This window comes from Dendronephthya gigantea, unplaced genomic scaffold, assembly GCF_004324835.1.
Source record: "Dendronephthya gigantea isolate DGI-Jeju-01 unplaced genomic scaffold, DenGig_1.0 000169F, whole genome shotgun sequence".
Lineage (NCBI taxonomy): Eukaryota > Metazoa > Cnidaria > Anthozoa > Malacalcyonacea > Nephtheidae > Dendronephthya > Dendronephthya gigantea.
In genome coordinates this window covers 354,919-368,350 of record NW_021163179.1, presented here as the reverse complement: position 1 = coordinate 368,350, position 13,432 = coordinate 354,919, and the positions used below count along the sequence as shown (strand labels likewise).

The window sequence follows — 13,432 nt, the reverse complement described above, 5'->3', positions numbered from 1 at the left end:
GGTGACCTTTGTTTGGATGTGACCATATTTTTCGTTACAGAGTCTTTACCTCGTACCCGCTATTCTCTTGTCTATTTAGACCAGGTTAAATTTGTTTCTGCTATTTTGTCTTCGTGGTTTCCTTTCGGGGTTGTTTTTCACAAGTTTTGATTCAAAATATTGCTAAATAATCTCCAGTTACCATCTTAGTATCAGTATATATATATACATATATGATTTCTTATTTTACCTCCCAAAGCCAACGGCATATTTTTTAAACATTTTTCACTAACGAAAGAATTGCTTTTCCTATAACTGCCCTTATGCACATACCCTTCCAACCCATCACATTTATTCTCTGTTTTCACTGTTACTTTAAAATGTCCTTATATGTTACTAGTGTTATTATAGGCAATTTTTCACTGTAGAAATCAAATCACGAAGTCTTACTCTGATTCTCGATAGCCCAAATTTTGTAACTTTATAGCTTTATATAATTATTCTGTAATTTTAAATAGGTATCAATATGCGTAAAACTAATAATAATAAAATGGCTGGTCGTAAAAAAATTGATTGACCGGAAATAAAAATGATTACAGGAAACGTCACTATTACATAAAAGGCAACAGCGAGACATTCATTGACAAATTCTTATTAAAACGAAACATTCGACGCAAAACTGCCGTACCTTGAAGCGTATAACCACTTGCGCAAATTCGCAACGAGGCCAAGGACATTGCGCTGGTTTACAAGATGATGGAAACACAATTGTTATCGAATTATTCAAGGAATTACTTCAATTTCAATAAGACGGAGGCCAAAGAGGTTCGTTATATATCTCCTTAATTGCGCAGATAGCAAGATTTCACGCGCTGATATAAGTTATATGTATATAATATAGATCGGGGTGCCTTCGCGTAATATGTACCCCTAGTAAGAAGAAGTAGACTTATCAAACACTAGCATTGTCACTACGTGTCATCCGCTTATGTCTGTTCTATATATACAATGGGACGATTTTATTGCAGGTTGGGAAATGGTTAATCTACACATGTCAATGCAATTCAAACGCTTTCTATACTTGCATGCATGTCATGTTTGCATTTATTGTTGAAAGATTTCATCATTTTAATGTGAATCCTCACAAGCTTTTAGGCGTTTTGGGGCTTTTTGTGGCTTATTAAATAAAGATGTTTTAGTAATGTTGTGACCTAGGAGGAATAGAAGCCTTTGCATATATCAGTATTTGTTTCTCGGGGACACAAAGTAAAGTGGAAGAGTCTGAGATAATCAGCATGCATCGCAAATCGATTCCTTAAGTATCCCCTAAAAAGGCGCGACTACGATTTGCAGCCAGGTGAACGATATGATATTATATGTGTCGATCATTCCTTGCAAGCCGGTGAAAAAGTATATTTGGTTGCGTATTAACCGCGCGGCAGTTTCACTCATGTGCAATTTTCATCACATATCCATTGACCTCTAAACATAGATACTGCATGGGCTTAGCGTTAACTAAGCCACGTTGCGTTGTGATATTGAGTTAACGCAAGCATAATATAATATATTAGGTGATATATGAATTGATTCGTTGGCAGGATGCCATTGGGTATACTACATCCGATAGATTACGGATAGAATAATTTATTGTTGGTATGCTTGCATGTTTTTTTATTTATATTAGACCAGACAATAATTTATTGTCTAAATATATATCCCCTTGTGCTCCCCATCTACGACGGAAACATATACAATGCTATGGAAAGTAAATATGATTTGAAATTGCTCCATGTTAAGTTTAGGCAAGCTCGATAGCTCTCGATTTTTCCGCATTGAATCAACATTTGCGCACGTTATGCTAATTAGGTTGACGAGCGCATCCACTTTAAGACAGAGATTGTCTGTAAGTAAACAATCGTACTATAAATTCACCTCAAGGCATTGTTTATGTTTTCAGCGTGATATAATCGTTCTTTATTAAGTAATATGATGCATCGTTATATTTACAATATTATTGATCACAGCGAATATCAGCTTTTGATTTGTTGAAAGGCCTATTATTTTGCGAGCTTTCATGTATGCACAACTAAGGCATAAAAATATTTATGCATTTCTCGGCATTTTTCATCAAGACTTAACTTCTTCATTTCTAATGTGGTAGTTAAGGTAGTTAATATAAATCTCAATTATAAACATTGTTTGAGTGGATTAGCACGAATTTGATATAGATGAAAACTTTTTTTTAGTTCAAGTGCTTCCTGCAATATGACGCAAACACCTAGCAAATATCGCAGGGTGAATCATATTCCTTCTTCTTCATATTCATTGCTCTTATTAGTACCAGTCATGCACGTACGCATTATTGGTACTATTGAAAGCAGGTACCATAACGTCATCTCCTAACTAGAAACGATACTAATTAGTAATGACTTGACCCTAATTCAATACTACGTATTATATTTTGCCCTAATGCCTGCTTTGTTCCGTATAGTAGCCGGATTATTATCTTGTTTTAATCAATTGTTGAAAGGGATCCTTCGGGTTGACAACGCATTATTTAATTTAGATGAAACAAACAGGCTGCTTTATATATAAAGGTCTGATAAAAAAGCGCCATTTGATAGGACGGAAATCTCTCAGAGTATTAAGAGAAATCACTTCCAACCAAATTTCCTGATTGCATTACGTTTTCTAAGCGCTTCTTATGTGTGTGTGCGGCGCGTGCCTTAACCATTCGGCGCAAACGGCAGGACGTATGGAACCGGGTTAATCCGAGCATGTATAAAGTTATTGATTTTCTTAGGATCCCCACGAATTGACCAAAGCTATAATAGGAATAAACGAAGAAAAAAATACCGCCATTGCGTGCGGTTTTGACTTAAATATTTGGCCCTTTTTAGGCCAAAACAATAGAAACCATATGTACGTTTATTGGATTCAATTCAATTTCTCATGCAGAGATTGCTCGATTCGATCGTAGATAAGCAATTAATAGCTTAACCACAGCCATGCATAGTCCCCTGCGGGACGTTATTCATGTATAAATTTGTAGGTGACATCTATATTTCTTATCTTGCTAAAAGAATCCGGTTACTAAATATCAATAGGGCTCCTGTGGTCTGACTGAAATTTTCTATCAGGATATTAATAGTCTATAAGTAAATGTTATTGCATCGATTTCTTATTAACTGCAAATTTTTTTCTGACAATAAAGTTTTGCCTGAAGGCATTTTTGGGGTTTTTTATATTATTACGCTCAAAAAATTAAAAAAAACAGTGACAGTAATGAGGGGCTATAGGGACGTTGACGTGGAGACCTAAATCTTTAATTTAAGTCCCTATAGAAACAAGTTCAAAGGGTGCCAGTTCGAATTTTTTATTATAAGGAAATAATATTAACAAGTGTAAAAAATAATTATAAGATATTTACAAGCATGCAGTATTAAAGATATAATGAAATATGCAAATTATGAGCACTGATGGAAATTCAAAAAAATATGTTGTATTCATAATACAGATAAAATAATGACACTGTCGTTTTTTTAAAGACCCATGCATAAGATCTATTTGTTTATATTTTGTTGGAAGGTTAGTCTACGCATGAACTTTTCATTAGCTAGATGATGTTTTGCACAAAGTGTTTTGCATATCCAGGTTTCATGTAATGATAAAATAAGCTCATTCCTCATTTAGTAATTTACGGTAATATTATATGAATTCCCGAGTTTTACTGAGCTAGGGTATATTTTGCATAATTTGTTCTGCCACACATTTCGTGCCCCAATGATGACCTGAGTGTATATTCAAAAACACACTTCAAACTATATAAGATTTAAAGCAGAACACTGTTATTTTAAACGCTTGAAACTCCCATTTCGGCAATCCATATGAAAAAGAAAACAAACAAGCGAAATAGCAATCACCGCCAAGAATACGTAAAGCGATTACACATGAAAAGTGAGATGTTGTTTAGTTTTCTTGACTCTCGAGGTTATATAATGATGTTTTCTATATTCTTTACCATCATTACAGCTATCGTACTTTGATCTAAACCATGCACGTATCTTTCGTGTTTGTTTACCTCGCACTACGTTGTTTGGTATATTCACAGTTATATTACACTCCAGACATAAGTACAAAGTACCATTGCCGGTACCAATTAATCTTGTATGGCTGTTAAACATCAATTTTATAACATAGGAGGCATTTCCGAGTTTTGACGGATGTGATACACATGAGAAGGTCTGCCTGTAGACACAATAATTTAGCAAACGATAAACATCGAATTTCACTGAAACTCATGTGATTTGTGCATGAAAGAGTCTTTTATCCCCTCAATTATATTAAGTCGTAGAGCCTTGCGGAAAGATATACTGCAGGACAAGTCCTGATTTCCATCGCCTGGAACGCATGAAAAGCCATGAATACATGCTTGCCATGCAGCAATTAATATTCTGAAAGTTTTAAGTATAACCGACACAATGGCAATGTTGTGTTATCATGCAGCAATAATGTTTCATTGGATGACTGAAAAATGTCCGAGTGATTGTGTCAAGTGTTTATGTCAAGTGTTCCTACTCGGTGGATCTTTGAATTCGATACAGAATGTCTAGACTCGAGCAGAAATAATATAAATATTATTGAACAGCCTGCATTTGTCAGTCATAACCTTTGCGTAAAAAAGGAGAAAATTACATGGCGAGTTACAATCCGGCCTCAAATGAAAATACCTTTCTTCATTTCAAAAGAGAATCTTCTATCTAAAACTTATTTTGTCAAAGGTCTCTCAAATTTATTTGAAATTGGACGCTATTTGTGAAGTACCTAAAAAGCAACCTATCTTAAGTACTTTTATCTTGTATGATTTGAATATAGCTTAAATATATATGTTATCATTTGGTCGTCTGAATTAACTGAACTTACTGAATTAACTGAATGGATGCTTATCTGAATTAAATTAATGGATGCGGTGTCGTTTAGTCAGTGTAGCATGACTTGCCAACAAATATGTTCCTCCCTGGAAACCCTTCACATCCAGAAATTATTTTCGTAGAATGGCATTTTTTTGGTTACATAAACTAAGTAACGAAATAACTTTTCTGAGAAGCCAATATTTTTTACCATGCTGTGACGTCTTGATCGAGACTTCATCAAAATACCGATTCTTTCGTGAACCTCAGCACGACTCGAAACTCAGACATTTACACAAGTTATCAATTATTCTAATTATATTTTGCTGTGATTTTTTTAAACACGATTCCTTTGCAAAATTCGCGGGCACGGCTCAGATCATGTAAACCTGTCGACAAGTTCAATTTACAAATCAAAGCTTGTTTTCTTTGCAATGAAGGACTTCCCATTTCGCGCAGCGTATGGTAATTCTGAACGTCTAACACAAATCCATTACCACACGCCTGCATTGTAAGTGTTGAGTGCGCAGATATCCACCTCTACAGCGGTTTGTGTGATTATTTTTTATTTGTATGAAATTTACTCATAGTTTACGATCATTACGTACCATGCATACATGCAAAGTTCTATATTTATGTAACTGATTTAAAAGACATCCCATAATCAACTGGCGTCATACAGTAGATTTAAATTCTTTAAATGGGCAAGGAGGAAAAACGTCGTATATTTGCGAGATGAAAAAGACGTGATCAAAATTCCAAGAATTATTTTACTAACGTCTGTTGAACGTCTTAATTATTAACATTGAGTTTTGGAACATTTCCACACGCATTCAAAGTTAATTAAAGGTCGTGAAAATGCGTTATTGTTGTCTTTACTCTCACACAGCGGTGTACTGTCTGATTGATTTTCCCCTACAGCGTAAACGAACATATGCTAGCTATATTTTCTATGATGAAAGCCTCATACACGTCTTCACAACAAATATTGTAAAATTTCAACAAACCGGGGGGGGGAGAATTGAGAAGCATGAATACGCTTATTCTCAAGGCGCATGATATCAAACGTAGTCGCAAAATTGACATCTGGAAAACAACTGAAGTATTTCTTATTATTCATTTCAAGCTTCTCATCTTTGACGGGTGAACTGTGCATCTTTCGTTCCCTAAAAAAATTTTAAGTCTTCATAAGTGCTGCTTTGTGCTCGCTCTCGACGGATTAACTTTGTAGCTTTCGCAAGTTTTGTTTTCGCCATTGTTGCATGGAATGAATGATCATGAATAGACAGAACCAACTATATATGTGTTAAAAATGTTACATACTTCAGTAAAAATTACAAAAGGCAACTTAGTTGATTGTTATCTAAGATACAGTTTCAGCAGGAAAACAAGCATGCTCTGGGCAGGAACCAGATATGAATAAACCTGTGGAACAGGTTTTCTTTGAGCAACCGGTAATGGGGGGAAATGGATATTCAATCAAGTTGCTAGACCAAATAGCATGACAGCAGAGAGGGTAGGAAGCAAGTTTAAACTGAGAGGACTTGGGCATTTTGGGGCAAATTTTCTCACCACTTTAGGAGGCACATACTGAGACAGTTTATTTGTGTAAATGTGGCTAGAAAACAACATTTTTCGACTTTTCTGTTGACCTTTGTCTTTTGAAAATTTGTGAAAGTACAAAGGCCAAAATTTAGTTATAAGGTGTGGCAAATGACCGATTACTCCGTCGCCAGAATCCTCAGGAAAATTCATACTGTATTTTCAAAGATTCTTTCATGAATATCCCTTTCTCGTGAGCAAATGGTATCGAACTGATTATTACACTTCTCGAGTTTCAAGGTCATTCAAAGCGAGAATTTCAAAATTTTCGTGACCTTGTTTAAGTTCAGACTGAACGTCATTGGCCTATTTTGTTGACGAACGTAATTGACTTTTGTCAATTCAAAACAATCGAAATCTGTCATCACTGCCAGACGGTCCCTCAAGTGACCGCAATTAAATCACATTATAGACTATAAATATGCTATAATAATGTTAGACTGCGTGTCCCGGTCAAGGTCGGTCACCCTCAAGCTACTAAAACAAACTGATATTGTTAGTGTACATGTATTTATACTTAATCTTTAAACTTCGTGTGGTATATACTAATTTTAGAGCGGGCTAAGTTGGTCTAAGTTGTTAAGCTCGCATTGAATATCACCCACCTTGAAACCGATTGACATAAAATGACAAAAAAATTTTAAACCTCTGAGCCGATAAATCGAGAATGGCCGTTTTGTACCCAAGCCTTTACGCGGTGCATCGGTACTGGGACGGTTTATTTTTGGATCATGACAAACAAGCATTGACACTCACAGTGCCAGAGGGGGTGGTGAGCGAGACGAATACCCTTCATTGCGATAATGCTTGCATCATTTCCATAGTTTTCATTCACGAACATTGCCATCACGAATAATTTTATACGCATACCATTAGCCTGTGTCAGAAGTCGGAAATGGTTATCCTAAGCAGCCATTTTGCTGTATGTATTAAGTACTATGCGTCATGAATGTTGAGCTAAGGTTATTTACTCGTTGGAAGCGGTAGTTTATTGGCATGGTAGAAATTCCGATTGAATGATAAAGAGCTAAAAATATTTAAGATCTGAACACGAATGACTGCGAAAGATTTTGCGGATGTCCCGGACTGGATTTGAAGTTGTAGACCACTGATATACAAAGTTCAGTGGTCCAGTTTAGCAGCTTTTCTCTTTAATTAACCACGCAACTTCTTTCTCAACTCTCGGAGCACTTTTCCCATTCTCTCCAGTTATGTAGAAGAAAGCAATTACCACCCATAAAACCTTGCCTTTAAACTTCTTTATAACTGTACTAAATGCTCATGATTGGACAGCATGTCGATAATGTGAAGCAATCTCCAACCATTAATTTAGCCGTTCCATATCTAAACTTCCTAGCTATACTGGTCTAGCCGGCAGAGATGCAGGTTCGGTTCTTCAAAATGTCGTATCTTTCGAAGTCATGAGGTCTTTCTACCATTCCATCCTTCTCATCATTCATGCCCATATAGGCACAGCAGTTTTAAGTGTTTATGTTTATGTAAGAAGCTCATTCGAACTATTTGTCAACAGCCATATATATACCCATTTGTAGCCTGTAATTAATGTGCATGACTTTTTACTGCGTCAATTTTTGGAAACCACTGAAGGACATCGATCAGATCCTGAAGATTACCTGTCAAAACGGGAGTAAAATTAAAAAAAAAACGCACTCGATGAACGATGCTAAAAATTAAGTAAATCACAAGAAGTAGGATTTACAAAGCAGCCTACTGTATAATTGACTTATTTATTTGCCTAGCAGCTTCTTTCTGTTTTTGGATATGTTCGCGGGTGGGATGGATTTGACCGTAGTTGTTTATGATCTGAGTTAATATAAACTCCCATGACGAGTGCTCATTGGGTTGTTTACAACTTACAATGTTTTCTTTGCCCCTGACTAAATTAAAATCCTTGTTACCAAGTCGTGATTGGTATCTCTAGAGCAACTTGAGAATAAAAATTGTTTACAATTTTGCTAAAAATTTTTATAAACATTTTTGTTGCGAGATTGATGGCTTTTATATTTTTTTGCATACTTTTTGCAACTTCAGCAATTTCAAAGCTTAACGCTTGGGTAACATGAAGCTAGAAAGGAGATTCGACACAGATTTATGGTATTTTCTTCAATTTCCAGGAGCTGTACGACAGATATTCCAGTAAAGATATCTTTGATGTATTCGCAGCCGACTTGCTGCAACAACTCTCTGATTTTCAAACTTCTCCGGCAAAATCAGAAGAGGATCCTTGGAAATCATTTGAACCATATCCTCCAGGATTTTTTGATGACCTCCCGGTGTCACCAGACGCGACGAAGAAGGCGAGACGACCACCTGACGGTTACCTATGTCATTTGTGTTTTTGTAAGGGACATTATATCAAAGATTGTCCTCAGGTAAATAGCTCTTTGCTGGCACGCTCTTCAAGGCGTGTGATTAAAGTTAAAATACCTTTAGACATTTTAAAACTAGGTGAAAACATCTTGGCACATCCCTAGTTTGAAATAACCGGAAATACAGAAGAACGTCGTCTAAGTTCTGACTTCAAAATCCTTTATCAGCTGATAGTTTTAGCACATATAGAATTAAAGTAATTCCGAAAAATGATAGCATAATACAAATTTTATTCTTTATATTTCGAATCAAGATCGATTCATCTTCAGCAAAATGGTTTACGTTTACAAGATTTGCGTGACTATCATACGATACACTCTATTTTTTGGCTAATCCTACCAAAACACATATAATTGTTTTGAAAGAAAAAAGGGTAACCGCAGAAGATGATCTGACTCTTTATGCGGAATAATTTCTTATGGCATTATTTCTAGCATGAGTGGCATCTACAACTAAGAAATAAACATATTTTAAAGTTATATTCAATGGGCAACTGCACATGCACTTTGTGTTTCTAAACTGCTTGAAAAGCTTTAGTTTAGAACTACACTGGCAGTCAAGTAAAAGTATCTAACTTCAGACATTTTTAATAAGGATTTATTGAAATTAATCATGTCATTAAAACAGGCGAGACCAAAAGGGGAAGGACTCACACCGTACCAGGGGAAGAAGCGGTGTTTTGGTGAATACAAATGTCCCACATGCAAACGTAAGTGGATGAGTGGAAACAGTTGGGCGAATATGGGACAAATGTGTGTGAAATGTCACATCAACGTGTATCCGCACAAGCAGAGACCGCTGGACAAACCTGACGGACTTGATGTCTCAGATCAGGCGAAGGAACACCCGCAGCATTTATGTGAAAAATGCAAGGCACTTGGGTACTATTGTCGTAGAGCCCAAAATTGAGCATAGGCATAGGTAACATTTTGGTAATAATTTTTTTATCTATCAACTGGGATATACATTAAGGGCAACTATATATATATATCATGAAATGTGAGAAATACGTTATTTTGATCATTTTGATTTTCAAAACATCAGTCATTTTAAAGTAAAGATACTCTTATTTCCCGTTTGGGTTTGTCAAAAGAGAATGTCTCTTTATTTTTCTACAAGTACAATTTTCAATCGATAGATTTTCAAAAAGATCACTTTTGTGTAATAAGTTGTCGTCTTTTTCATAACGATTTCATATTTTCAGTACGAGAAGAAAATATGAAAAAACTGTAAAGAATAACGTATTTTTCACGTTACATATACACGTAGAAAACGTCTTTCGAAAGACATACTTGCGAAAATATTTTGAATTCCGCTTATTTTTTATCCATTTGAAGGATTTATATCAGTACAATTAACACTGACATGGTTGCAGTGAACTGTGAGAATTAAGCACTAAATTAGGCATTGAATAATTGAGCATTGATACAGTTCACATAATCGATGTGCTTGATACAAATATCAAGCAAAAATTCACACCTTTTTTGTTACAAGAATCGTAAATATTTTCGCCCAAAAAGATGACTTCTTTAGGTTAAAGTAAAAAATGTAAACAACGTTTATATATGATCACACCAAAAAGGAAAATTTTACCGAAATTCAACGATATTGAACGACGTTTAAAGGACGACTTTGCTTAAATATATATTTTTATTTCAAGAGCTTCTTGACGACATTTTTTAAGGTTTGGCAGACAGCCGAAACTAGCTCTAAAAGAATGGAACTTTTAATAAAACAAATTTAAATAAAACATAGAGAAAAACAAAAGAATAGAAAAGGGAATATATTTGCAGACATTTTTATTTAGTTTTTTTTAGAAATCATGGTTGGTGTACAAATTTGCAAGTGATTGCTTATAAGATAAGATATATATTAATAATATATGTTTAATATATACAATAATATACTATCAAGACTTTTAGTGGAGAAATATAATTTGTAAAACTGATTTTTAGCGAATCATAGCTGAAGAGTATATATTTCTATGTTGTATCTGATAATTATTTTAAATGAAGTAGATAATAATTTTCAATGTACTATAGTACAGTAGGAAGCTATGACAGATGTAATTATACAAGGTATATATTTTAGAATCACGACCCCTTTTGCATATTGCTATACAGTCACGTTCATGCAATGACCAACATTTTTGGAAACAAGTTTTGGAAATTCAATTTGTTCCTTAGTCACTATAAATGTTTTATGCAAAGGGTCAATTTTTAAACCAAAAAGATACAGGACGATTGTATAAATTTTAGTGGAATAAATGAAGATTATATAATTTTTTTAATATGGACTGTAGCATTGTAAGACATTGTAATTTAGAAGAGAATAAATTTTGTAATACATTCGTGTGAAAAGACCTTTTTGTAAGAGGAATTAAAGAATATAAATGAAGAATTATTAAACGTATTCTTTTCCTTATTAAGGCTGGATTTCCACTTGCAGAGAAATGGTTCGCAAAGTTGGTAAAATTATGAGAGATTAGTGTATAAATTTTTTTTAGTGTTGGTGAATAAAAAAGAAAAGTTTTTTGTCATTGTATAAGGGGTATGTTTCGTGAAGATAAAAAGAGTTTCCAATAAGTTAAAATGTTTAAAAGAATTTTGTATAGTTCAGAATTTCTCGGTTGAAACAACTTTATTTCGGTTTCAAATTTATATCAGAGTTATAGTTCTTATAGAACTAAAAACACAATCACTTAATTTCGACTGGTTCTATAAGAATGACAAAAGATATGACGGATTTTATTTCTACAAACTTTCTGAGCGCTGATTGGACATTTAAAATAGGGAAATTTTATTCTTAAATTCCATTGATCATTCCTCGGGCACAGCCCCGTTTCCAGGCTTTCAGGTATATCGCGGATAACGGCACTGAGCGCGCGGAGGTGTTGGGGGAGGTTTCCAAATTTGTTATTTCACAATACTGCGCATTTATTCAATAATATCAATAATATTAATTTGCATAATTGTTAACATGTTCAGCAATAAAATTGAACATAGAAGGCCGATAAATTTCAAAATTTCTATACTTTTTGCTTTTTGAACTTTTTGGTAGACAACGTCACCTAAAATACTGTAGGCTCAGTATTGAAATTTTTTTACTACTTGGTGTAAGTATGGATATTTTCTCCAAATCATAAATATCGATATGAATACCGATACCACTGTACCGACTACCGATACCACTGTGCCGATACTATCGCCCATCGGCCATCACTAGGTTGAGCACTATGAGTACTCTTCATTGATTGAAAGAAAATTGAAAATTATTTGATTGATTAATCGTCGTATAATCGACTTCATTTGGGGACTTGAGTTTTGAAATATCACATTCTGAAATCGCCTAGAACATTTTTTAAAAAATTCTGTTCCAAAATGCAAAGTTATAAAAATTTGGAGGAATTGTTGCGAGAGACGGCTTGCTTGGGGGACGTGGAGAAGGTTGGTGTGTTGGTCCGTGCGAAGGTTGATGTAAACTCCCGAAATTCAGTCAATGGATGGACTCCACTACACTGGGCTGCCAGGCGAAACCATAAGGATGTTGTAACCTATTTATTGCAGCATGGTGCCAATCCAAGCATTCGCTCATTTAAAGATGAACTTGCAGCTGATGTAACCCAAAGCGAGGATATCAAATTTCTTTTGTTAAGTGAAGAAGGAAATGATACAAAGAATTGCAGTTCAAATTATAGTAAGTATTAATAACTGGCAGATGTTGTTCACAGAGTGGGTAACATCACCCCCAACTTGTTTAAAAAGTCATGTGAGTACTGTATCTCACAGCTGGTTTTGTTTTGGTACATGCTTTGATTGAGATTTAGTTTTACCTCTACCTGGGTACAAAATTTTTTGGCAGATTTCATTTACCTCTAGGCATTAATGATCTAGCTTTTACTTAGAAGGAAAACAGTTTTTTTTCATAAAGGAGTATAACCAACACATTCACTTTTATTATTGTCAGATGCAGTGGAGCTTTCAAACTTGGAAAGTTGCACACCAAAAGAGAAAATCACTGAATTTGTCCCAAACTATCTCTTAAACCCTGCATTTCCGTATTCTGAAAGTCCAAAAGATTTTGCTACTAGAATTGGCATCCAGAAGCTGGGTCTTGCAACACAAGATTGTGGTTTGCCAAGTTCAGACCAAATCACATTCAATGGTAGCATGTCACCATGCAATGATGCTGACAAAGTCGAAATGGTGACCTTGGACAAAACTAGCACTACAGCTGTGAACAATTCTGCATTAGTCCTGAAGTGTCGTATTGCTGACTCTGAAGAGAGGGATTTTATTGAAATTGAACTGGATCAAAAGTGCGTAAAGTATGAAGCATTGAAAGAAACCTGTGCTGCCGAATTGAATGTTGACCTAACAAAGTTGAAAAAGATTAGAAAGCTGCCCAACACAATAATAAGAAATGATAAAGATGTCAAACGGCTAGTTCAGTATCAGGAATTAGAGATAGTTATACAATAAATAATATATATATTATACATTTTGATCCATTTGTTCATTATGTGAACAAAAGTTAAACTCCAGTGATGG

The 13,432-nt window shown here is 34.9% G+C and overlaps 2 protein-coding genes across 2 annotated transcripts; both read left to right on the top strand.

Annotated features, from left to right (window-relative positions):
• Window positions 1-521: 521 nt before the first annotated feature.
• On the top strand, window positions 522-11,255 carry LOC114537906 (zinc finger CCHC domain-containing protein 24-like). Its single transcript, XM_028559024.1, has 3 exons — window positions 522-804; window positions 8,627-8,884; window positions 9,510-11,255. The coding sequence occupies exons 1-3, from the start codon at window positions 733-735 to the stop codon at window positions 9,789-9,791; spliced, it is 612 nt and encodes a 203-aa protein (XP_028414825.1). The 5' UTR covers window positions 522-732; the 3' UTR covers window positions 9,792-11,255.
• Window positions 11,256-12,061: 806 nt separating this feature from the next.
• Window positions 12,062-13,363, top strand: LOC114537933 (ankyrin repeat domain-containing protein 40-like). The gene is made up of 2 exons (XM_028559049.1): window positions 12,062-12,578; window positions 12,849-13,363. Exons 1-2 carry the CDS (start codon window positions 12,263-12,265, stop codon window positions 13,361-13,363), a joined length of 831 nt encoding a protein of 276 aa, XP_028414850.1. The 5' UTR covers window positions 12,062-12,262.
• Window positions 13,364-13,432: the final 69 nt, after the last annotated feature.